Source organism: Anomalospiza imberbis, chromosome 6 (genome assembly GCF_031753505.1).
Source record: "Anomalospiza imberbis isolate Cuckoo-Finch-1a 21T00152 chromosome 6, ASM3175350v1, whole genome shotgun sequence".
Classification (NCBI taxonomy): Eukaryota; Metazoa; Chordata; class Aves; order Passeriformes; family Viduidae; genus Anomalospiza; species Anomalospiza imberbis.
Genome location: NC_089686.1, coordinates 11,208,493 through 11,233,694, shown reverse-complemented (window position 1 = coordinate 11,233,694; position 25,202 = coordinate 11,208,493). Strand labels below are relative to the sequence as shown.

The window sequence follows — 25,202 nt, the reverse complement described above, 5'->3', positions numbered from 1 at the left end:
AGGGGAGGAAGGCGCGGCAAGGGACGCGGCGATGGCGGCCTGTCCCTGTCACCTGCAGGCGCTGCCGGGACGGCCCCGGCCCCCGCTCCCGCCCGGCCCGTGCCCGCACGGCCCGTGGGGAGCCGGGCCGGGGGCGGGCTGTGCCTGTTGCATTGTCCTTGGCGGGGCTGTCTGTGAGCGCCGGCGCTATCTGAGGCCGGGGACCCCGGCGGTGCCCTGTGTCGGACTCTCTGCTCCGCCTGATAGCGGCTGCACCCTGCTCCGTTGCACGTCCCTTGCGGCTCCCGCCGGGGCTCTCTCCCCTTTTGTCTGTGTATTTTTAGGTCATTTGAGTGGAGGGGTAGGTAATCCCCAGGCTCAAGTTCCAGAGGGGCGGGTTCTGGACGGAGGTGGAGTCACTTTTCATTTAAATCCCTGACTATAAAATGGGCTTGAAGAGAAGCGGGATCTCAGCTGTGCTGCACAGACCCCAGCACGCAGGGTGCGTGGGGGCCCCCCGGCAGCCAGCGCCCTGCAGCACAAGCCGCTGCGATGCTCCACTCCGTCGGCGTTCACACCTTGCAGCTGCTCACCCAGGCGGCTGCCTGCATCCTCCTATTTCCCCGCTTCCTGCTCACCGCCGTGATGCTCTGGCTCCTGGATTTTCTGTGCATTAGGAAGAAGATGCTGACGATGCCCACGGCGGAGGAGGCGGCCAGCGCCAGCGAGGAGCCGCCCCCCGACGACCCCCCGGTCTGCGTGTCCGACTCCAACCGCATGTTCACGCTGGAGTCGCTGAAAGCCGTGTGGCACGGGCAGAAGCTGGACTTCTTCAAGTCGGCGCACGTGGGTTCCTTGGCCCCTAACCCCGAGGTGATCCAGCTGGACGGGCAGAAGAGGCTCCGCATCCTGGACTTCGCCCGCGGCAAGAGACCTCTCATCCTCAACTTCGGCAGCTGCACCTGACCCCCGTTCATGGCCCGCCTGAGGTCCTTCCAGCGCCTGGCCGCGCACTTCGTGGACATTGCCGACTTCCTGCTGGTGTACATTGAAGAAGCACACCCCTCCGACGGCTGGGTCAGCTCGGATGCAGCCTACAACATCCCCAAGCACCAGTGCCTCCAGGACAGGCTGCGGGCAGCTCAGCTGATGAGGGAAGGGGCGCCCGATTGCCCCCTGGCCGTGGACACCATGGACAATGCTTCCAGCGCCGCCTACGGTGCCTACTTCGAGAGGCTCTACATCATCCAGGAGGAGAAGGTGATGTACCAGGGAGGCAGAGGACCAGAGGGCTACAAGATCTCGGAGCTGAGGAGCTGGCTAGACCAGTACAAAACCCGGCTCCAGAGCCCCAGCACGGTGGTCATCCAAGTGTAAAAAGGACCTGGCAAGAAGCGCAGGGGTGGAGAGGCAAGGGAGGGCGGGAGGAGAGGTGGGGAGGGCGAAGGCACTGCGTCGCAGATCGCAGGAGCTGTCTTCCCGCGGGGACACTCGAAGGAGGCTGCTGTGCGAGCTTTCGAGCAAGACGTGCCATAGTCCTTTCTCTATTCAAATCATGTTGATTTGCCAGCCACGCTCTGTCAATACTGTATTTCCATGTGCGTTTTGTAAATAACTTTTTTTTTTTTTTTTTTTTTTTTTTTTTTTTTTTTTTTTTAGCGTTTACTATTTTTTAAGGAGGCTCTCTTCCTACGGGATCTGTTCCCGGCTGCGTGTGTGCGCGGGTGTGTGTCTGAAAAGTTGTGTACAAGTGCTCCGTGCTGCCTAGCAAGTGCTAACTGGGATTTCTAGTATTTCTTTGTGATGACCGATTTTGAAATGGGTTTCTCTAATGCCAGGAAATCGCGTCTGATGTTGTCAAATACTAGAATTGCCAATAGCCAGAGCTGGACGGAATGTCCTATTTATGTGGGGGGGTTTTGTAAGATGTTCGTTCACCTTCCTTTTTTTATGAATTTTTTTAAATAATAAAGGTTGAGTAACTACACGTCTATGGTTGACTGCCTTTCTCTATCTTCAGACCGCTACGTTCACTTTCCCTTTTGCCTACCTCGCAACACCCGCCCCGCAGCCGAGGAGGGGCAGGCGGAGCGGCAGGCGGGAGAGGATGCGCTGCCGGGGGCTCGGGGGCGGCGAGCTCTGGCTCGGCAGCGGCAGGAGCGCGCATCGCCCGCGACCCGGAGGAAGGGGAGAGTACTGGGTGTCCCCATGGGGAAATCCAAACCTCCGGGACTCCTGAGGGAAGAGACCGCTCAGGAGGACCGCGTGCTCCGTCACTGACCCCGGCGAGCCGGCCCCGGATTGAGCCCTGAGCCCAGGAGGGCGAAGGTGCAGGGCTGACCGGCGCCGTGCAGTCAAGTGAGTCCCGACCGAAAACACAGGCTGGGGAAAGCCGTCCTGGGCGGGAGAGCCTCCCCGCCGAGGACACCTCGTCTCGGGCACGCAGGCGGTGCCCGACCGGAGCCCGGACGGGGCAGCGCGGACCGCACCTGCGGCAAAGCGCGGCTGAAGGGCTCGGGCAGGAGGGCAGCGCCCAGCCCGGCCGTGCGAGACTCAGCCCCACCGCCGGGGGCCGGCAGCTGCGCTGGAATGGGTGCGGGGTGCCGAACATTGCTGCCTTGGACCCCGACAGGTGAGACAGGGCGTGGAGAGCATCCCGCAACCTCCGCAGGAGCCCTACAAAGCTGCCCAGAAACAGTGGGTCTTTAAGGACCACCCGTAGCGCCTCTGAACGCCTCCACGTCCTTGACAGCAGCGGGACGAGGCGCCCGAGCTGTTAAGCCCCCAAGTTTTGGAGGGGGGTGCAGGGCCCGAAGGCAGGGCAAGCCGCGGACGCCGCTCTCCGCAGCTGGGCACCGAGTCGCGCCCGCAGTGCGAAACTAAACCTGCGGGAAGCTGTTTGTAAGGGCATTTTAGCCCCTGTCTTGACAATGTTCCTCTGGACCCGCAGTGTTCCAGTCCTGCAACATTCACGGTTTAGACTAGCACGCGTAACTGCTCCCGCCTCTCCCTGCAACAAAAGCTGCCCCGTGTGGTCCCCAACAGAGAAATCAGATGCACCAGCCCTGCTCGTCCGTCTCCTTCGCCCCCGCAGCCCCCTTGAAAATCGGGCCGCTCTGCTGAGGTGCCAAAGGATCCGGCTCAGGTGCCCTCTTCGGGCTTCCCGACCCGCCTGGCCATTGCGCCTGCTCTGACGGAGTCGGAACCCATTCATCCCATCTTCACCTTTCCGCTGCCCCCAAGAGCGGACCGCCCGGCACCGGGCTCAAGGCACCGGCTCCGCCCGGCTCAGGTGCCTCCGGTTGTTGCTGGGGCAGCGTGGCGAGAGCCCACCCTGAGGTGGCCCTGCTTCCCCTGGCCGGGCGGTGGGCTGCGAAGTGCCGGAGCGGAGGGGAGCCTCGGCGGCAGAGCCAGCAGGACAGGCTGCGGCAGGGCATCACCCCGCTCCCTCCGGCATCACCCCGCTCCCCGCGGCACGAGCAGCGCCCGCCCAGGCACGGCAAAGGTGTGGGTGCCCGAGCCGCGGCCAGCCCCCGTCAGTGCCCCGCCTGCATGGGCACATCAGCTTCGGCTCCGTCCCGCCACCCCACGAGGGACGAATGAGCGCTCCTCCCTGGTACGAGACTCCCGAGCACCACAAACCTCGCCCTGCCCCGCCGCGGGACTGCAGAGACCCCGCTCCGCCCTGCTGCCCTCGGCCCCCAGCGCGGTACCGGCCCCGGCCCTGCCCTGCAGCGCCTTTCCCAGCCCCACGCGCGTCGTGCCGTGAAAACCGAAGGCAGAGGAGCAGAGGAGCAGCGGGTCTCCTCTCTCGGCTACAAGGGCAGACTCCGTGCACGCGATTGCTTTTTTTTTTTTTTTTTAAACAGCTTAGTTTTCCTGACTTTACAATAAAGCCATTCTTTGCGTTCTCACCTCGTTATCTCTTTCCTTTATCTGCTTTTGGCAAGCTTTAGTTGTAATCCGAAATTACGGCAAGACCCGGGTACATCCCCGCCCCGGCCTGGCCCCCAGGACATTTTCCGGTCATACAGACAGAAATGGTCACTGTGGGTTTTAATAATAACAGAAACAGCCTCATCTTTACTCTCTACTACTAGCAGATATTGGTCAAAGGCTATATGAGGTCAGGATTTTTTTTTTTCCTAAATAAGTCAGCTTTCTAAAGCTACAGTCGTCCTTTAAAGCAAACACAGAGATCTTATTTATCACTTTCTCTTTAATCAGCAACAGAAGAAAAAATTGCTATGAATTCCTGGAATCCCTGAAAGAGATCACACTTTTCCTTTGCACAAATCAAAGTTATCTGATTCTATTATATCCTCCACTTAAAATGAATCATAAGCCTCCATCCCACTGAGCTTTCTCGGGGATGCTTGTTTAGCACAGACGAGAACAATACGCTGTACATCTAAAGAGCCCCGGGCGGCAGAAGCCTCTCCGACTGATACAAAGGATTGAGAAACGTCCTATCTTTAAAACGCATTTTTAGTGCTTTTCCACCTCCCTACTGCACGACAAACAGAAGTCAGAGAGCGCAGAGAGATTTATCAGAGAGAGATCTGAGTGGCAATTACATGTTCTGTCAATAATTAATTGAATTATGTCCTCATCATAATTACATACAGTCCTCTAGCCAGGAGGAGAAAGGAAAGAAGGAAGTTGTGGTGTGGTCAGAGGGGGATCTCAGGACATGGTTCCAGTCATTAAAAATGTGATGTAACATTGCAATCTGGTGTATTCTGAGACACAAATGGGGAAACACAAACGAAACCAACTACTAAAATCTTATTTGATTTACAGCAGGGAGACAGAAAATGCACTTGCCTTCATTAGTTGTTTTCATTACTGCTTTCTGCTGGGGATTTAAAAGTCCTTTGCCATGCAAACGACAAAGGTCTTGCTCATTTAAACTATGACCTATATGTTGTAGTCTTTCTATTGTTCACCACATACTACCTGACTACATTGGATGTTTCTGATGTTTGAAATAAAAATTTAAATTGGTCCAGAAATTAAAATTAGTCCAGTAAAGCATCCTATACTCAATACAAATGACACATTCAAATAGTCTTGCAAGCAAATTCTTACTCTGACACTTATTTTTCTGTACTTCTTCCACTCATAAGGGAGATCATCATATCATTATTAATTTATTATTTACTAAGAGCTGTTAGAGTACTCTTTTGGTACACAAATGCAGGAAAACAAAGAGCTTGATTCAGTTCTCACACAAGTTTTGCACTGGTGTAACTTCAATGACACGGGTGTAGTCACTTCAGAACCACCTGGGTGTAATTATGATCAAAATCTGGGCTATTGCACTTCCTTTGCTTTTCTAATGGTTCAAAACCTCTATTTTTCTACAGCATGCTGTGGAAGACAGACAGCTGTTTGCATATAGAGCTCAAAAATCATTCTCAAGTTCCTCCTCACTGCCAGTGCCAGGGTCCTATATCCTGCCACAATTTAGGCATGTCAGCACATTTCCTCACCATTCTGCATCCTCCCTGCAGCATGAGAGCTGTAAACCCCATCAATATGTGTTTCCTTCCACTTGTTAAGGCAGATCCTCCTGGTGTCTTGAGCTTTAGATCAGGTAGCTTTTCATTCTAATTGCGTTTAAGATCCAGCTGCCAAAAGGGAATTTGACACCTGCTTCCCTCTTTGCAAATTTCTCTTTTCAGACAAAAGTTTGATGATGCCTCTTGAAAAGGGGTTCATCTATGACCTCCACTTAATTGACTAACTCACGTATTTCTCATCTTCTTGGCCGTCCACCTGCTTCTTCAGAGATTTTGGAAGTGGTTTACACTGGTATATGCACTAACACTTAATGGCCAAAAACATCTTAACTAGAATTGCAAACAGTATTCCGTACTTCCTAGGTGAAAATGCAATACAGGACAATGTTAAAATCCTTCAGCCAGTTTTTTTTTTTTTTTTTTTGCATGAGAATCCTTCTCAGAGCTTGTGCCCTCAAAAGTAAGGCTCCCTCAGCCTGGTCCATGGAGTTCCTGTGCCAATCAAACTTAGAAGATCAAGTCTGTATGTTGTTTCATCTCTCTTTGGCAAGTTAATAGCTCTGTCCTGACTTTGCTCATGGAAGCATTTGCTTATATTTCCTTTCAAGTAATAAAAATCCTCCATCTTAAAAGGACCTTTAGGACATGGCCATATGGGGTGAGGTAGCTCAACCCCCTACACAAAACCCCAGTGGCCAGAATTACCACAACACAAAGGTGATCCCTGAAAGTCTGATAAAGGTATCCAAGAGCTGCATTTCTGACTGGAGTCTTCAAGAATGAACTGGCACATAGTTCCCAGCAGAAGGGCATTGCATTATCCATTATAAAGCAATGGGCACCATGGAAAATTATAAACAGATATGGATTTTACTGAACCCCCTAGCAATGAGGGTAAGAACCATGACAAAGCTTTCATTCTTTTATGCCCACCTTCTCTTCTCACCATCTTAGGTTTATAAAGCAACTAGTGCTTCATTGGTCAGCATTTGACCAGATTTTCACATTCCATTCCAAGTCACCCCAGGCTGGATTTTTAGGGTCATATTTCTATTTTTCTTGCATCTTGATTTTCTTGCCTGAAGAGTCAGTCAGGATATATATTCAGAATCGCAGCATATTCTGAGCTGGAAGGGACCCACAAGGATTGTCAAGTTCAACTCTTATATGAATGACCCATATGGGGATGAAACCCACAACTCTGGCATTATCAATACCACGCTCTAACCAGCTGAGCTAACCCCTTGCAGTGACAAAAATTTAGTATAGCTATTTAATCACTACAGGTTGTCAGACATAATTTCTCAAATTATGTACCACTTTACAGAAATTAAATGAGGTGTCACTGCATAGAACCTCACCTCAAGTATTATTAATTTTAAAAAATTTGTTTTGAAACATCTTCCAGAGCTTTCTCTGAATTCATATAACTTTGCAAGCATAATTATACCAAAGATACCATTACTGCCAAAGACCTGACAGTGAGAATAATTCCTAAGAATAAAAAAATAACTTCATAGCATCTGGATAAATTTTTAAATACATGTTTATGAAAAAATGCATTTTTTTAAGTTATAAATAAAATTTTAATATATGTTATGACTTTTAAGAATTGTCCTAATGGAAGTGACCCTTAAAAAAACTATGGGACTGAGCTGAAGAAATTCTGGAAGTTGCACAATTCCATGCAAGAAAAAAAATATTGTTTATTTGATCATTTTCCATTTGTGATGAAGGACAATCAGGAAAGAATAGGGTGCAAGGCTGCTGTCAACCAGATTTGCAGCACATGGACATAGAGAACATGCTGTGCCATTAGCGCACAGACGCATACAATTGCAGAGATCAAAATTAGCCCAAAGTGTATTTGGAACATTGGAAAGGGAGAGGCAAGGAGTTGTGCATTTTATAGAATAAAATAGTTATTTCAAGAAGTGATAAATATACAAAACATTTTTTTTAATTACCAAGTTAATTTCTGTGTATTCTCACTCAGAAGTGGAGCACATCCATTGCATGGTGAATAATGAACACCTTTGGGGAAATGGAAGAGATAAGATGAAATTCAGTTGTCTATTCCCTCTATTTCATTTAATCTTGGGTCTTTTTTTTCCTTTTAACTGTACATTGCCTTCTCTAGAAGGCATACCACTGGAATTATTATGCTGGGTTCTAGTTTATTTGATATTCATACAGATCTGTGTGCATTTCTGTCAGTGTTTAGTTGACTGAAGTATCTTTGATACTAAATACCATGACATCAAACTGAGTCAGTTGCTCTATCTACCTGCTTAGAGCAAAAGTATGGTAAGCAAATGCAACAGAAGAATTTGGAACTGTTCCCCGGAACTGACTGTCCAGACCTCTCCTATTCCCATGAGGCATCTTCAGTTGATTCATTCAGCCATAATAAATTCCAGAAGTTATCTATTGGGAGGAACAGAATGGAAGAAAAAATAGCAGATTGAGGAAGAAATGTCATGGATCTTGCATTTAGGGTTTTTTTAACTAACTGAGTAAAAGTATTCTGCTGCTTTTTCATGAACACAAAGACAGGTTTGGAGGAGCTCCATTGTGATTTACCAGTAGAACTGAAACAAATTGGTACATACCTTAGCAGTCCATCTGTTTTCTAAAGCTGGATAGGAAGCTACCCAGAAAGATGTATATTAGCACTTCCTGCAGACACTGGTGGAAGCTGGAAAGATCTTTTTGATCTTTTTTTCTTTTGCCACATATTCTGTGCCACTATGAAATTACTTTGGAATCTTCTGGTTTGTTAATAAATCTAATCCAAAGAAAAGAGACTTGACAGAAAGGAAAATCAGAGTTAGTTCTGTCTTTCCAGTTATGGAATGTGCCCACTGACTCACAGTTCATTCCTAGATCTGTCAAGCCCCTCTTGATCAACGCAGTAGGGCAGTGGTTCACGGGCCAGATGATGGGGAAGAAGCCACTGAGGGCTCTGAGAGGAACCACACCACTGTACTACAAATTCCTGAGACAAGGGCCAAACTGTGGGACAATGAGAAGTGGGAGAAGATTATCCATTCCCATGCACAGCACTGATAGCTGACAGACATGCACAGACAAATACTGTCTCTGCAACCTGGTGCTATTTTTGCTACCAGGTGAGAAATCAGGGCATTCATTGCAATTCCCATGTCACTTGTTTTTAGACGATGGATGTGTCATCATTGCAAAATGGAATTTGGGGTTTTTTGGAAAAGAAATCAACACTTTAGTCATACTTTTGAGCAAGTCAAAAGACACCCAAGGGTATGATTGCCTTGTATGCTGTTCATTTTAATAAGGCCAAGGAAAAGCATCACTGGATGGGATCATAATAGTCTGCTGCTTTAATGCAGACAATCGAAGAAGTCTCCTTACTGATGGCTGTAAATTCATCATTATGGATACCACTCAGAGTCATTTGGCATGACATTTTTTATGCATAGAACAGAAAAGTGCAGTATTAGCTCCTGAGTGATTGGATGAGTTGTACATCCATTAATGCGCATAACAGAAAATGTTTCCAAGCTCTGACTTATCTCTCCTACACAAACTGAGAAGATGCAGATTGACTTGCTGCTGTTTTGTCAATTTTTTGCTGCATTTTTTCATTCTGTCCAAAGTCCTGTATATCTGAGAACCTACTGTCATCATGCATTGTAGATTCTACTGCTGACTCTGAGATCGTAGCAGTCTGACTGTGATCACATATTATGAAATTTACTGTATGACAGAGAATATGAGAGAAAATTAGTTGCACTAACCCCATAATGAATAAACATTTCTCAGTTCACTGCTTTGGGAAACGAAGGAATCGGTAGATCATAAGCCCAGGAAAACTTGGAAAATGCTTAATCAAATTTTTTATCCACCCAAATGTTAGTTCAACCTGGTTAGAATCCATGTGTCATTCATCTGAAAACTGCAAAATTAGTCCACCAAGAATCCATTATAGCATAAAAACATTAAAAGTAAAACAAAAAACCTTATGCTAATTTTCATAATCGACCTCCTTTTTCATTTAAGATGTTTCATTTCTAAATGTAGCTAGATTCAGTTTTCCAGGAAAAAAATTTAAATTTCATTTTCCATTTTGGCCAACTCAAAAATAAACATTTTCCAGTTATTCAAGTGAAATAAAATACACGTTATTCAAATTCCCTGGTCTTTAGTGTGTCCTCCTGTTCATGAATTGTTCAGGAACTGGTTATGATCAGTTAATTTATACAAATACTTCATCGATCAAATTACATGAAGAAATCTCAGCCAAGAATGTATCAACAAATTGTTCACTTAGGATATTTATTTGACTGTGATATAGAACATCACTTGTGTGAATGGTGTCATATTTGCTCCCCTGCTGATTATATAGCTTTTTTTTTTCAGAGAGGAAATACCAAAGTAAATATCAAATATCAAGTAATGGTATTTTTTAGATGTGAATTATCAGACAAATAATCATTAAATGTTTACAATATACACAAATTTTCTATCTAGACAGCAGCATTAACTATGTTTAAGCCATTGACACATTTTCAGAACTCTGAACGAACATCTTTTGTTTAATAATATGCACAGACAAGAGCTTATAGGAGAGACCTAGAATATAAGAATGCTTGTAAAAATAATAAATAAAAAGCCTACATTTTAGCATTTAGGCTTCCAATATAAGCAATAGGGAGAACTCAACCCTACCTCAGCTGCCAGATAGTGAGGACACTCACTTAAAGGAGGATATTCTGGTGCAAGCCCACCCCCTGTCCATGGATCTGAACCTGGAAATTCCATAACCTGGACAATGTAATAGCCTGTGAAATACAGAAACCGTTTTCTTGGAACTTTAAGGGAAGAGGTACTGGTCAGTACTTGTGGCAAATGGTTGGAGAAAGACTGTTCACTTTCCTAGCAAAGCTACTTACTGAGGATATAAAACAGCTGTGTTACAGTATTAAGCAAAATATCAGGTACGTGCCATAACTGTGAGGCTACTATTTAATTCCAGATGACCAACATTCTTTATTTTATTCTGACCAGAAAGGCTATTCTGACTTGAGAAAGCTTCCCAACATTTAACCAATACATTCCCTCATAAAAGTACTTAACTCACCAGAAATTTATACATGCTCCAAAAAAAAAAACAAAACAAAAAAAAAAAGAAAAAAGAAAAAAAAAATTATCTAAAACTTTAAGGTCAGCTCTAGGATAGACTTTTGGACTCACTTGTAATTGCTTTCATTGTCTGACTGGTCAGCATGGTTACTTATGTTCCCCTGCTGTGCATATGACCAAGTGTTGTGTAGGCAGGCGTGCTGGCCAATAAAACCTCAAAAAGCAGTGAAACATTTCCATCGGTGCAAGCAACAGTTCTCAGTATAAGTAATTGTCTTGTCATATCTCCCCAGGCCCATTCTTTTCCTTTCTCTCTCTCTCACTTGAATTTGCTCAGAAATGTTCTTTCTCCATCAACATAGCCTCATGTTACTTCTCTGCAGCTCTGCTGCCCTCCATTCTAAAATCTGGCATTACACTGAAACTTCCAAGAATTCCATTCTCTAAAGCATTATGAGTCACACTGTAGTCCTCAGCAATATTTTTAAAACACCAATGTTTTTTTAATCACTCTTGAGACCCACAGAAGAAAGTAAGGATATTATCTTGCTAACTTACAGTCGTGGTTGTTTTTTCTATTGCCACCCACACTCTCTCATCTTTCTCCAGATACTCTGCTCCAGTCTCTCAATAGTGCAGGCATATGGTATTCAAGCATGCCAGAGTCTGACTTCAAGTTTTAGTCATTTTTCTTCCTGTAAAAAGGATGGAAGGACATTGAGCCTATGACCATTTGAAAGCTTTCTTTATGGGAGAGTTTTATTTGGGTTTATACTTTAAAAAAATTATATGCTGTACTGTAAAACTAACAAAGAAACATCAGGTCTAAGCCATAATTCATCTTATCTGAATCCCAGCGATGCCATGTGTCTGGTATGTCAGAGGCAGCACAGAAATCACTGGTCCAGCCATGAACATAGGAAGGGGAGAATTTATGCCTGCTTCTGAAAGTGATTTCAAAAAAAAAGCATTTTAACACAGGAGATGGTTATCTTCAGGAATTGTAGCTGTAAATACTATCCCCGATAAGAAAAACATAAATCTTTTTTCTACTGTTTGAAGAACTTTCAATTTTAATTAGAAAAAGGAATCCAAGTTACTAAGCTATAGTAAAGTTTTCTGTTCATTTTCATTGTGTTTCAATGCTTGCTCCTTTTTCTTTTTGAGCACGAGGGATGAGGCAGCTTCTATTACGAAAGAGTTATTTGCATCTTAAGACTGAAGCTCCACAAATTGCTGTTATCTGCTATGCAGATGCTCATGTGACACACTGAATAACTATACCTTAAGGTAAGCACACAGCACTGGACAATGGGTGTTCAATAAAGAAGATCCCTAAAGACAACAGTTATCTGAGTTCTGTAGAGATTAGCTTTTGCATGAAGCACTTGAGGGTGGCTGGTTGCCCCATGATAGTTTTTAGACAAAGCTGCCAGGAAATAAGAGGATGAAGAGACCTAGATTCTAAATTACCAGCTGATCATGTGAAGAAAGTACATACTTAGGTCTCAAAAGTTACTGAAAATTGGTCAGTGAGCTTGCCTGTGGAAGAGATGGTTGAGAGAACTGTGAAAATAAACACATCATTGAGAAATGGAGGTAGGATGAGTGAGATTTACTTAAGAAAAGGTGAGAACAGTGTTAAACGAAATAGAAAAGAATCCATATTAAATAGTAGCATTAATGCAGTAAGCCAGGAAGCTACGAGTAATCAAGACTCCTCAAGAGTCACAGTTAGATATGTTTACTCATGTATTTATTTGTCTACATAAAATAAAACACAATCATACTGAAACTGCTCATTTTACATCCAACTCATACAGGGCTTTTCTGTCTCACTGCCTCATACCAAAAGGTGTGGAAAAGCAATAAACTTGCTTTTCATTTCGGTAGGATTTTGCTTCTACTCTGTGTGTCTCTAAGAAATCTTGACCAATTTTTTTATTTGATTGTACCAATACTAAAATTTGGAGTAAGTTTTAACTCCTGGGCTGCATCCAAAGCGGTGTGGCCAGCAGGTCAAGGGAGGGGGTTCTGCCCCTCTACTCTGCCTTCATGAGACCCCACCTGGAGTTCTGCATCCAGCTCTGGGGTCCTCAACACAAGAAAGACATGGACCTGTTAGAGTGAGTCCAGAGGAGGGCCACGAAAAGGATCAGTGTTGGAGCACCTCTCCTGCGAAGAAAGGCTGAAAGAGTTGGGGCTGTTCAGCCTGGAGAAGAGAAGGTTCCAGGAAGAATGCATTGTGGCCTTCCAGCACCTAAAGGGTGCTTGTAAAAAAAGAGAGAGTGCAACTTTTTACACAGACAGGACAAGGGGAATGGTTTTAAACTAAAATAGGAGAGATTAGATGTAAGGAAGATATTCTTTACCCAGAGGGTAGTGAGACACAGCAACAGGCTGTCCAGAAAAGTTGTGGATGCCTCATTCCTGGAAGTGTTCAAGACCAGGTTGGATGGCGTTTGGAGCAATGTGGTTTAGTGGAAAGTGGCAGGGGGATTGGAACTTGATAATCTCTAAGGTCCCTTCCAACCCAAACAATTATATGATTCTAAGATGCTATAACTACCAGGCCAAGACATTTAAAAATTGCTTTACTTACTGTGGGTGTTTTTAAGATAACAAAAGAAAAAATTTCTAGGAAATAAGTAAAAATATTAACACATTTATTAGCCTAATGCTAAACTCTTAAATCCGTATTTAGTCTCCCTTGTGTCAGTAAAGTTGTTAATCCTCAGTGACAGACATCCACAAATCTCAGCAAATGAATATGATGTACAACTCGGCCAAACATCACACTATCTAAAAAATTCATTATCATTATAGATTCAGGAGCCTATTTAAATACAGGCATCCAGTTTTGAGTGTTTGTCATAAGAGTGTAGCAGTGATGCACTCAAATATTTGGTAACTGCTGATGCCATTGTTGAGCTGCAGAGATTTCAATTTTCCACAGAAGGTGCTGTTACCAATAGAACACCTCCTTAAGCCACTTACTTCTTTATTTTTATTATTTCTAAGAAAAATAATATCCTCACCATCTCTGAACCCCCATCAGTGTGATTTTGTGCCTTGGGCAGAAGAGACCTGTGGGCTGGGCAGCACACTTCAGGCTTAGCAAGGAGAACACCATCAGTCAGAGAAAAAGAGCTGAAGCTAAAGATTCAGAGGTTGATCTGAATCATTCTCCTAAATAATACTTCATACTACCTCTTACTGGCTTTTTGGGAATAATTAGAAACAGGCAGCAGTTACACCATTTCTATAAGTTTAAAGCAAGCTGAAAATCAGAATTGAATTGTTTGTTGCTATGTTTTCAACAGCAGAAAATGTCAAGAGCACAGGCAATTTCCAACTGAATTTACCGACGCTTTATTCAGGGCTCCACAGGCAGAAAAGCCAAGTGACACAATAGGGAAATCCAGTACAAAGTATGAGGTATAAAGGCCTGAAAATGAAGATTGTTTTGAAATTCAGAAATGTGAAACTGATGTGAATGTGCATGTCTCTAAAACAGTCTCTTCTATTACAGATCTCAGATGTGTATATGCCAGACGTAGCTGAGTGAGAGCCAAAGCTGAGATTAATTTGCTTTCTATAAAAGTTGAATACATATGTATCTGAAAATCAAAACACATAAAATAATATAAGAGAGCCCATAAAGACAATAATATTTAATTAGTTACAGGTTAGTAATTAATTAGTAGAGATGCAGGACTGCAGGACCTTAACTTAAATGATTTTTTTGTTTCTTTTTTTTTCCTTGCATAAAATAAACTTCTGGAATTTGGTTTTCATTATAAGCATTCTTTAATGAACCCTCTGGTGCTAGTTATTTAGTCAGAAAAATAAGTGGTATTTGGTTCACTTTTACCTTCTTTTTCTATGAAAAAAACAAAGTAAAATAGTACTGGGGGGAATCAAAGGGTAAGTGTCCAAATAATTTAGAAGATAAAGACTGCATATTTTAACAAGTCTACCCTAGTATGGCAATATGATGGGAGTTACAGCTGTGACAGAGATTTTAATTCGAGAAGAATCAATGCAGATCTGCAGATGGAAGTCATGTCTCAAAAATGTATTAGGCTTGTCCAAAGGAGCATGTGGATAAGACGATCCGGTAACTGCAGTGTTGCAATTCTATACTTGGATACTCTGGTGCATATGTCATGGATTTCTATGGAGCTTGGGGAAAATTCACAGGCCTTTAAGAGAACAAAGTTACCAAGGCACAAGAGAAATGGTCCTCTTGAGTATTATTAGCTTTCTTCACAGTAGGAGGGAAAAGAAGGGATGAGCAGCCAGTTGTCAGAAGGGAAGAAGCTGCTCGCAGGATGTTACAAGGTCTCTGCTGAAATCTCTGCTGTTCAGCCTGCTCCTGAGTGACCTCAAACACAGAGCAAATACAAACTTTATGTGTTCTGCTGGTGATCCAAAATTACTCAGGATAGTCAAAACTAAAGTGGTGTGAGACAGAGTACAGGAGCATCTCGCAGTCCCAAATTACTTCATGGTAAAGTGACAGATGAAATTAAATGCCATTTCTAAGTAGGAAAGAAAAAGGTGGTACACATTTTTGCACATAATGCCTGCCTGATGGAACTCCAAATAACAAAGTCTACAGAGATTTTAATGACTTAATTAAATGAAATATTAATTTATATCCATGATTCAGGGTATTCCTGACAGTGCCTTTTAATTTCATTGGTGTCTTTTACACTACCACAGTATTTTTTATAATTCCATTCAGAGATGAATCTTCTCTGTTTTTAAGTGCTTCATAAATATGAACTAATTATCTTTATGAACTATATAACAATCATAGAATGAAAACTGAAATATTTCAGTTAAAGGAATTACACAAAATGCTAAAAATATGTCAGGTAATTCTATACCAGAAAACTGTCATTTCCATTGAACCCCTTCTAAAAAGAAATTAAATGTATGCATTTCTCAGGAAAGTGGCAAAAACTTTTAAAATGTAGATATATTTCAATCAGACATTTCTGGAAAAGAAAGGTTCAAATTTCAACACTATAAAAAATTGCAAGTGTTTAAACTGAATGTCTTTATTTTAACCAAACAGTACAATTCAAACAAACCAAAGTAGTTTTAAATTGTATCTTTTTTTTTTCCCGGGACATGTTAAAGAACTTCTGTTTCTTGTTTCCACTTGGGGTGACTTTATTTTACAAAATATAAATTTATTTTTTGAGAAACAAACACATTCATTCACTGACCAAATCAGGATCTGTTTGTCTGTTACATGTCTTGTGTGGACAATGCCACAAAAGCTGCCTTTGAGAAATTCTTAATATCTTCTGTGTAGAAATAATATTTGTCTACAATGACCTCTTCATAGATTAACTTTCCTGGGTAGAGAATGTCCTTGTTGATTATTGTTTCCTGAAATATCTTTCAAGAGGTTTGTGCACTTGTAGTAGATACCAAAACAAAAAACTGAAGCTCCTGCCCCAGACAAACCTAGGCTGAAACTAAAACATTTACGGAAAGATGAGGAAAAATACTGGGAAAAACCCCACCTAATTTTAATAGAGGAATTTATATTAATCTTCAAGTTTTTGGTAGTAAAGCACTGACCCACGGTCTGAAAAATTGGCTTCACCTGCTCAGTCAATCTGTAATTCTACATACAGCCCAACTAAAGCTCTAGGCATATGAATAGTTTGTATTAACTACCCGGTTTTAGATTTCTTCAGCTGCTGTTCTTTACCCTAGCAGGCCCTCTATTATGTATGAAATTAAAATGTCTTAAAATAGCTCCATGCACTAAAAAATGCTCAGAGAGGACTGTAGAACCTGCAGTAAAGAAGGTTTCTAGTGTAAATAAATACCTGAATGTGTGCAGGTTTTCAGTGGTGCCCATTGAACAGCACAAGAGGCAATGGGTACCTGGGAATGGAACCTGGGAGTTTCCATCTGAACATCAGGAAGCTGCTTTTCCTCTGAGGGTGACTGAGTGATGGCACAGATTTCCCGGGGAAGTTGTCCATGAACATATTCAAAAGTCATTTGGACATGGACCTGGACAAGTTTCTCCATTTGGTCCTGCTGGAGAAAGGGGGTGGTACCAGATGACCTCCAAAGGTTCCTTCCAACCCCAACCATTCTGTGATCCATGATTCTGTGAAATATCACTCAAATTGATAAAAGATTAAAGAGGAAAAATGAAATAATAAAGGAATAATTAAAACAATCATCTTAAACAATAAAACTAAGGAAAACATGCCTGAGCAACTAGAGCGGCAGAATCTTACTGGTACCTTTATTTATAACAAGTACTTAATAAACAGCTAGGAAAAAATATAAACTGAAAGGAGGGCATATGCATCCACAGATCATAGAAGAATTACCTAGATAATTTATGAACCAATGACAATTAAACTGGTATGGCAAGAGGAACAGGTACTGAGAAATTAAAAAAAAAATCTAAAGAGAGAAATATGGTTAATATTTTTCACAAGGAAGTCCAAGAAATTCCAGTACTTGCTTTCCACTATCTCTTCTCCTTCCAGAAAAGCAATTGGATACATGCTATTAGGAAAAAAAATATATGGACCCAATAAGAGATCAAGAGCAGACTAGAACCATAAGCAACAGTAGAAAATGAATAGGAGCAAAAGATCACAGGATAATTCAGGTTGGAAGGAACCTCTGAAGTTTATCCAGTCCAGCCTCCAGCTGAAAGCAGGGTCAACTTGAGATCTGACCAACTTATTTGTATGCAGCTTGGTTTTGAAAACCTTCAAGGACTGCACTATTTCTCTTAGCAACCTCTTCTGGTTCCTGAAATTCTGATCTGCTCTTGACTGACCAAACTGTAAAAATGCTTTTCCTTAAATCTAGGCTGACCTTGTCTTTTTTTGACTTCTGCCTATTATGTTTAATCATCCCATCATGCAGCACTGGCTCCATCCTCCAAGACCCCCTGAAAGCTATATTTTCTCCATGTTGAACAAGCCTGAGATTCTCCTCTTGAGGCAAATCCTTCAATCCCTGACTATCTTGGTGGCCCTTCACTAAACTTGCTTCAGTTTTAAATTGAATTCACAAATCCTGGGCAAGATGTATAGCACAGTCACTTCAGACATAACCATAATGCAGTGATGAATAGTTTTTTTAGAACAGTTTGGAATTTTTCATCAAAGAGAACTGATAATATATAAAAGACATTATTTGAAAAGATCTCCCTATTCAGGAATGAAGCTAAAGTATTCCTTAACTTTTAATGAGATTGAAGTCCCATTTATACAATTACATTCAAGAATCCAGTTGCATTTCTTAATAGGGATAGACTTGAGCACATGTTAAAGCACTTTCGTGAATCTGGGCAAGAGTTGTTATATGTAAAATACAACCTGTAGCTGGACTTCATATCTGATTACAGTGCCTTTCAAAACTTTACCCACAAATTATTCATATTTTCCCAAACCCTTACAAAGCCTTATGAACTGCAAAGTAATTAAAAGACCAAAGTAAAAGGTAATGGAAGAACATATATCAAGTTTGGAAAGAGGTGGTACCAAATGCAACGGTGTTCACTCATTTAAGTATTACTTAAGATTTCCATTAGCTATCCATGGTGACAGAAAAACAGCACTTATATTTGTAAAATATGTTGTGCCATTCTAAATGTTAGTGAAAAGAGTGAAATACTTTGCAAAGGAGTCTGAAAATATCAGACTATGGAAGCCAACACTGCTTGCCTTGCTGATACAAAATTCCTATTAAAACAATAAGGTGTGCAGAATTTGGCTTCTGGAAATAGGAAATAAAGGAACAAATCCAAAGCTCACTGAAGTCAAGAGAAGACATTCTTCTGACCTCAGTGGGCTTTGGATATCACCCAAAATGAAATTCATTCTGGAAAAATGCAAGCTGAAGGAAATAATAATTCAAAAATATCTGGGAGAGAGATGTTTGGAAAACCTGGAAATCAAAGAATACCTAGGAGACTTGGTGTAATATATGATACGTGACAAGAGCTTATGAATACTGTTACAAGCCTTTTCTAAAACCTTATTAGTCTAGAAATGAAGAAAGAATAGATGATAGAAGAAAACCCATTCCATCCAATCAGGGAGCAGAATTTGCAGGGATATCACATCACAGTGCAGGCAGGTTGTTTTGTATGGAATCTAAAATGTGCCAAGCATCAAATAAAAACACATCACCAAAGGTAGTTGTCCCATTTAAGAAAACACTAATTTCTCAGCTGTTTTCCCAGATATGAGTCTGCTAGTGTCTACAAAGATCAAATGCACACATTGTTTGCATATAGGAATTCATTGTCAGCCTTCAATGTGACATAAGTGTCACATTTGTGATGTGGTCCTCTTCTCATTTTAGTGATGAAGGTTGACAGAGACTTCTAAGATTCTGTCTTTCCCATTATACACAAACATCCTGTGCTAATCCAAGGATGTCCTCCTTTGGTGGAAGGACACCCACTTTCAATCACCTGTACACCTGGCTGCTGTCAGATGGAGAAAATGTTTCAAGGATATACATACACCTCAGCAAAATGAAGGTCTCACCTTATTGTCAAGATTGAATAGACTCAGCATGCATGTTATAAATTCTCAGGATTCCTATCCTCAACAATTATTTCCTACATTTTCACTGAGGACATGTGAATAAGGACATCTGTAAGCACATGCTATATAGCAGAAGATTATAAAGGTAGTTTCCCCCCAGCTGGTCTGCTGAAAGAAGCATCTCTTCTGTCTCCACTTATTCAGTGAAAGTACCTAAAAATTATTTCAAGCAATATTATTTCAAGCAATAATTACAAGATGATTGTGATAACAATGACAAAGCTCTAGAATGTCTTAAGGTTCATACACTGTAGATTATATGCTACTTAGTACCATCATTTCTGGTTCAAAATCCTTATAGTCTTAGATTTGAAAACAAGAATTGGTTGTTTTGATTTTTTAGAATTGTATAGCTGATCCTTCAGAGAAAATGTTGGAAAACATTTTATTTTGAAGTATTCATCATTATGCTTCATATATACTTGGACCACTTCACATTTAAAGTTTATTGGCTTTTGCTAGAAAATTATGCCTCAACATGATTGCAATGCTTTCAGTGTTCTCAATCCTGTGAAATCCTGAGCATTAATTTTGATCAGTTCTCAGATTTTCTCTGAACCTAATCTTTTGTGAGATCATAAAAAGTTTGATGGAATGAAATCACAAAGAAATAATTAATTCTCATGAGCCAGAAGAAAAAAGGGCACATGGATTTTAAAACACAAAGATTGTAAAGAAAGTTCTACAATAAAAATGGGAAAAGAGAAATTGTGGATAACATGATATACAAGAGAACTCTTATGAGTAAACTGCTTTGGAAAATCTTTTTATAAATCGTCAGTATGGTTTTTAGAAAGTAGAGTCCTATGCTCTTACTCTAAATCCACCCTGATTTTATAACATTGATACTGGAAAGATCAAATCTCTTGCCTGAAAGCTATAGTTTCAATTAACAAGTATGTTAAGCATTTTTTTCAGATACATGAAAAGAGTGACAGGATTATAGACCACCAAATTGGTGGTATTTTAAGAATCTGACAGGCTCAGCACCATGTGCCATTCTAGCCTCTCTGTGTATCCTTTGTGGTTAAAACTCTTAAGCACTTTAAATTCTTTTGGTCAGTATTTTTTTCCTTTTAGGGGAGACAACTAGAAGCACATTCCAAGTAACTATTTATGGTGTACAGAAAATTATAAGATACTAAAATCACCTCTTTGAAGGTGTTTCCAGGCGTTGTATAGTAAAACAAATATTTTATTTGTAAAAAAAAAAAAAAAAAAAAAAAAGTTGTTGTTTTAAATGTAGAATATAATTATCTATGTTCCAAATCAAATGAAAGACAGAAACAGCACAAACACACAGCAAAATAATACATGTCAAATCCTAAAGCCTTTACTTGGACAAATCTCCCATGGCAGCTCTTGGTGGCAGCTTTGCCTGATGGAGTATGGCTGAGCCAGACCTGAAATAAGCAAAAATTTAAGAAACCACACGAGTGGAATAAGTTATGGAACAACAAATGAAATATTTATTTTTGTTGTCTGGGAAATAATGACAATTTAGCGCATTATTAGTATGAAAGTAGAAGTCCACTAAACCAGCAGTCCTCAGATACATTTATCCAGATACAACAGAGGACAAAAAAGATGTTTGAAGAAGCAGATGACTTTCCAGAATATTTGAGACAGGCTGGAAGAAATATGTGAAAAAATTTTTCAAATCATCAAGCTCTGGCAAAAAAAACCTGACTGCAGCTTTGCATAACTTCATTTAAAAATGGCTCCATCCTCTCATGTTTCTTCTTTTCCAATGAATAAGACAAAACTGTGGACAGGTCCTGTGCAGATGACATATCCACATGTTGGGGTTCGTGGTGGGAAAGAGGCCAAAGTTGCTGTGCCGCAGCCAGGAAACACACCTGGAAGCAGGTTCCTTGGAGCCTGACACCTGGGCAAGAGCTGGTGGACATGTAGCCCAGCTGAGTGTCCCACTGGGCAGAGCAGCACACTGGGAGACAGGGAATGAGAGGAGCTGCCAACCACCTGCAGCTGGTATATCAGGTCATGCAGCAGGAGACAGATTCTGGCACTGTGCTAGGAAAGTCTGTAAGACATACCCCTATCTGTGGGGGTGAGTGGATTCTGGAGCCAAATCTATGAGTCTCACACTCGGTGCACAAAAACTTAGCAGCTCAGATGGATGGGTAAAATCTGTATCAGTGTAGAAACTGCATGGCATGAAAGCTTTACAGTTCTGCAGAGGAATCTGGTTCTGCTCTGTACCATCTGTGCACCAATTGTGTGGATTGTTTGTTGAGCTTTGTTTGGTTGGGTTTTGTCATTCGAGAAAGATACATAAGTCTGTAAAAAGAATGCACTTCAGGTCAGTTTAACTCCTGAGCTATTCTTTTTGGACCTCGCCTCTTCTGATTATAGGTTCAAATTCTGTAAAAGATTTAAAAAGATTATTTGTGCCTAGTTAGTGTTTTCTGCAATTTATTTAATTTCAAAGACAACAATTTATTTTCAAACTTTGCTCAAATTAGAGGGGAAAGTAGAAAAAAATCTGGAAATACAGAAAATGTAAGACTATAGATCCGATTTTCAATATTAGATCCTTACTGCTGACAGTATATTTCTATGTGCATGTAATAAACTTGTAGTCTGTCAAAACATGGTGACCATGTGATAGTAAATATCTGGCAGAGCCAGATCATGAAGTGGATGCTTCCATTAGGTTTGTGCTTATACCGATACTAATACGATGTGTTTGTTTGCATGTATTCTCACAATATATACACAAATTAGATTGAACGATTCTTAGCAACAAGGAAATGCAACAAGGAAAAAATAATATTAGCTTATACATACATTAAACATTTATATAACGATGCATGTTCTATGCACATAACAGTAAACACATTTCAGTCTATGAGCATGCAGTAAACACATTTCAGATGACAATTTAAAGTTAATGTCCATGGGTACTCCAAACATACTGTGGCCCTCTTGCAGTGAAATCTGAGGCTATTAAAACAAATAGGAGCCCTGCTTAATTAGGATTTTGTAGACTGCAGAAGTCCAGAGGAAGATCCAAGAGAATCCTTGAGGAAATTTAAGATCATACGACATCAAGGTGAAAAAAGGCATCACTCCTATCTGCTTCTCCAGAGGCTTCTCTTGACTTACAGGAAACACAGCACCTTCTGCTCTCAATCAACTGAAAGCAGCAATGGAAGAGATGGACTAAGACTTGCATAAACATTGGTAAATGTCTTGCAGGAATGTTTTTTAAAATCATGATGTTCTTTTCTGGCTTCTGGGGTTTTGGCAGGAACTGCAATGTCTAGGCCCATTTCTGTGTACACAATTTAATGATGGGCTTGATTAAGAGACAGTAATTCCCGAGAGGTTTAGCTATCTTACTTATTGACATGAACATGAGTACAGTGCCAAAATCAAATGGTTACATCCCAAACCAATGAAAATTCACAGATGCAAGAGCATGATGGATTCTTCATTTTTCAGGTTTCATGTATTTCTATTGTTTTCCACTGTATATAATCTATAATGCTTTATAATCTAAGCAACGACCTATCTGGCCTTGCAAGACCTTTTGCCAAACAACAAGAAGCAAAAACGTCAGGCTACATCTGCCCATGAGGGAATTACATTGAGGTCCAGTTATATTTGTCCCACTAACTCTGTCTGCCAAGTGAGCCAGCTTCCCTCAAATGAGAATTTAAAGGAAGAACACAGATGTTGGTTCTGGGATAAGCTAAGACAAGACTGCAAAGGCAAATTCTAGACAGTGAACTCTGTTGCCGGGTAGTTCAGGAGTCAACCTCAAAGGAAAACAAGGCAATGAGTTCATAAAAATGAACTTGTTGACCTCCTACACAAGATTACAAATTTCCAGCAAGGTCAGTAGGATTTTCAGGCATATAATATATCTCAGGACAGGACTTAACATGCTTTCAAAACTGGCTTTTCATAACTGAAAGGTGATATAAAGAAAACATCCTTGACATCTCCTGTATTTAACTAATGACACTGAACTTCAGACCAGTTGACCATTTTCTTTTTCCTCTCCCTGGAAGACTCAAGGAGAATAACCCTCTCCTATGCCTCTATATTCCATAAAAATTCAGTTTCCTGAAGTCTTTTCTCTTGCAGGAGAAAGTGGAGATGATCCACAGCCTACAACTCTACCATATATTCCTTTGCTGGAATAAGAAATGTTTTTAGATCAACAACTTAAGAAGCCAGTGGAGCATCTGTGTGCCAACATTTAAGTCTCTTTTCAGCTGTGAGAATTCCATGCTTTCTAAAAGCCTTGCCTTCTCATAGGAAGATGGCCAAAATCTCCCAGACAGGAGTTTGTGGCAGAAATCTACAAGTTTGGATCACTAATTACTGCTTTTGAATATATATCTGTGTACACGAATATATTATTCTGTATGGCTTTATTTCTCTTTTATTATTTCCTTCAGTTTGACCTCCATCTGAATTCCAGTTTATTATGAAATTTTGAATGTTTCATTTTTCTTCCTTTTTCAGTCTTGTGGTTGTTCTTATTCTGGCATTTAGTGACTTTTCCCTTCACTTGTTCCTTTGTATTTCTTTAAGGCAACAAGCCATTCCTGTGGTGCTGGATGGGGTTGGGGAAAGTTGCCAGAAAAATTTTTGGTGCACGTGCAGTAAGAGTCCTCTCCCCACAGATTCAGGTTTGCAAAAGGTAACTCTAGGTGGAGTTTCACAAGCAGTGGCACATTCTTTCCAGAGGTAATTGTAAGGTCATAATTCGTCTCAATTACTCACACGTATTATATGGTTATATATTTGTCACTTACTATGATAATGTAACAAGTACTTATGCTTATTAGACATATGAATATGAGTGCAAGCATAACATTTTTCAATATTCCAAGTAGCACAATGAATTCTCAGCCTAGTGCTTACAAATACCATTTCATGAACAGAACAAAAAGTATCTGTCAACCAACTAAAAACAGTCACATACAATGAAACACAGATATGTTCCTTATATCTTATAACATTTGTAGTAAATTTTTAGACAATTCTTTTTCTCACATAAAAATGCTTTCATCTATCTATATGAAATTTTATATTCCATTTGCTGTACTAGAAACTCAACAGTGCGATAATCTTCAAGTAAAAAATAGTGAAATGAACTAGATAGATAAAATCCTTGCTCTCTTTTTCATTATTGTGACAAACTGCAAAACTCAAATATTGAATCTGAGAAATATAAATTATATTTTAGTTAACATAAGTGTGATGCAAAACCCATGGATATATTTGGAAAACAAATGAGTTTTACAACTCACACAGAATGTCATCAAACTGAGAATCAAATACAGCAGAGAAAAATGCTGGAAAGCAATATAAACTGTGTAAAGGTTAGTGATGGTGCAATGAAACTTTGTCTATTGTGTTCCATGCCACTTCAAGAGATGTTTAGCTGAAAGAGAAAGGTGTCAAAGACAAGTAATGAAAATGTGGTTACAGGCACAATATGACCCTATTATAAGAAGAGACTGAAATGAATAAGTGATAATATGACACAGACATCAGATAATTAAATTTTGGCAGTAAATGCCAAGAGCAGTTATGTCCACAATGTTATTACACAGGAATTTTCAGCAAAGAAATACATAAAGGAAACTTCATGGTTTTGATCACTACTGCAAATGTAACAAAGAAAGAAAATGAAGGGGCTCAGTCATAACCTTCAACTGCCTGCCAAAGTAAACAAGAAGGCGTTTGATTTTCAGCCAATAAAGATGAAGTGAAAAATGAAAGTGGGAAAGCTCTGCATAGAGCTTTTTCTGGTAGAGAAAGACAGGCAGATGTGCATGATGCTTTATTTATGGCTTTGGTAGAATAAAAATGATTTTAAACAAATTGAAGCCCTTTTTGAAAAAAATATTAAACATTAGAAAGTATTAGTCCTTCAGATGTCTGCTGAAAATGTTAAACAAGGTACAGAAACATG

At 40.9% G+C, this 25,202-nt stretch overlaps 1 protein-coding gene and 2 long non-coding RNA genes across 4 annotated transcripts; 2 read left to right on the top strand and 1 right to left on the bottom strand.

The window, feature by feature from the left end:
• The first annotated feature begins 319 nt into the window (after nucleotides 1–319).
• Nucleotides 320–1,966, top strand: DIO3 (iodothyronine deiodinase 3). The gene has a single exon (XM_068192378.1). It carries the CDS (start codon nucleotides 532–534, stop codon nucleotides 1,354–1,356), a length of 825 nt encoding a protein of 274 aa, XP_068048479.1. The 5' UTR covers nucleotides 320–531; the 3' UTR covers nucleotides 1,357–1,966.
• A 3,964-nt stretch (nucleotides 1,967–5,930) lies between these two features.
• LOC137475272 (uncharacterized) lies at nucleotides 5,931–19,017 on the bottom strand. Of its 2 annotated transcripts, none has more exons than XR_010999790.1 (4): nucleotides 18,821–19,017; nucleotides 11,184–11,320; nucleotides 7,792–7,931; nucleotides 5,931–6,631 (listed from the first exon to the last, which is right to left on the bottom strand). It is a non-coding gene; the product is annotated as an uncharacterized lncRNA (long non-coding RNA). The 2 variants fall into 2 exon arrangements; XR_010999791.1 differs by having other exon boundaries at nucleotides 7,859–7,931.
• A 25-nt stretch (nucleotides 19,018–19,042) lies between these two features.
• On the top strand, nucleotides 19,043–24,529 carry LOC137475273 (uncharacterized). Its single transcript, XR_010999792.1, has 2 exons — nucleotides 19,043–19,176; nucleotides 23,813–24,529. It is a non-coding gene; the product is annotated as an uncharacterized lncRNA (long non-coding RNA).
• The last annotated feature ends 673 nt before the right edge of the window (nucleotides 24,530–25,202 follow it).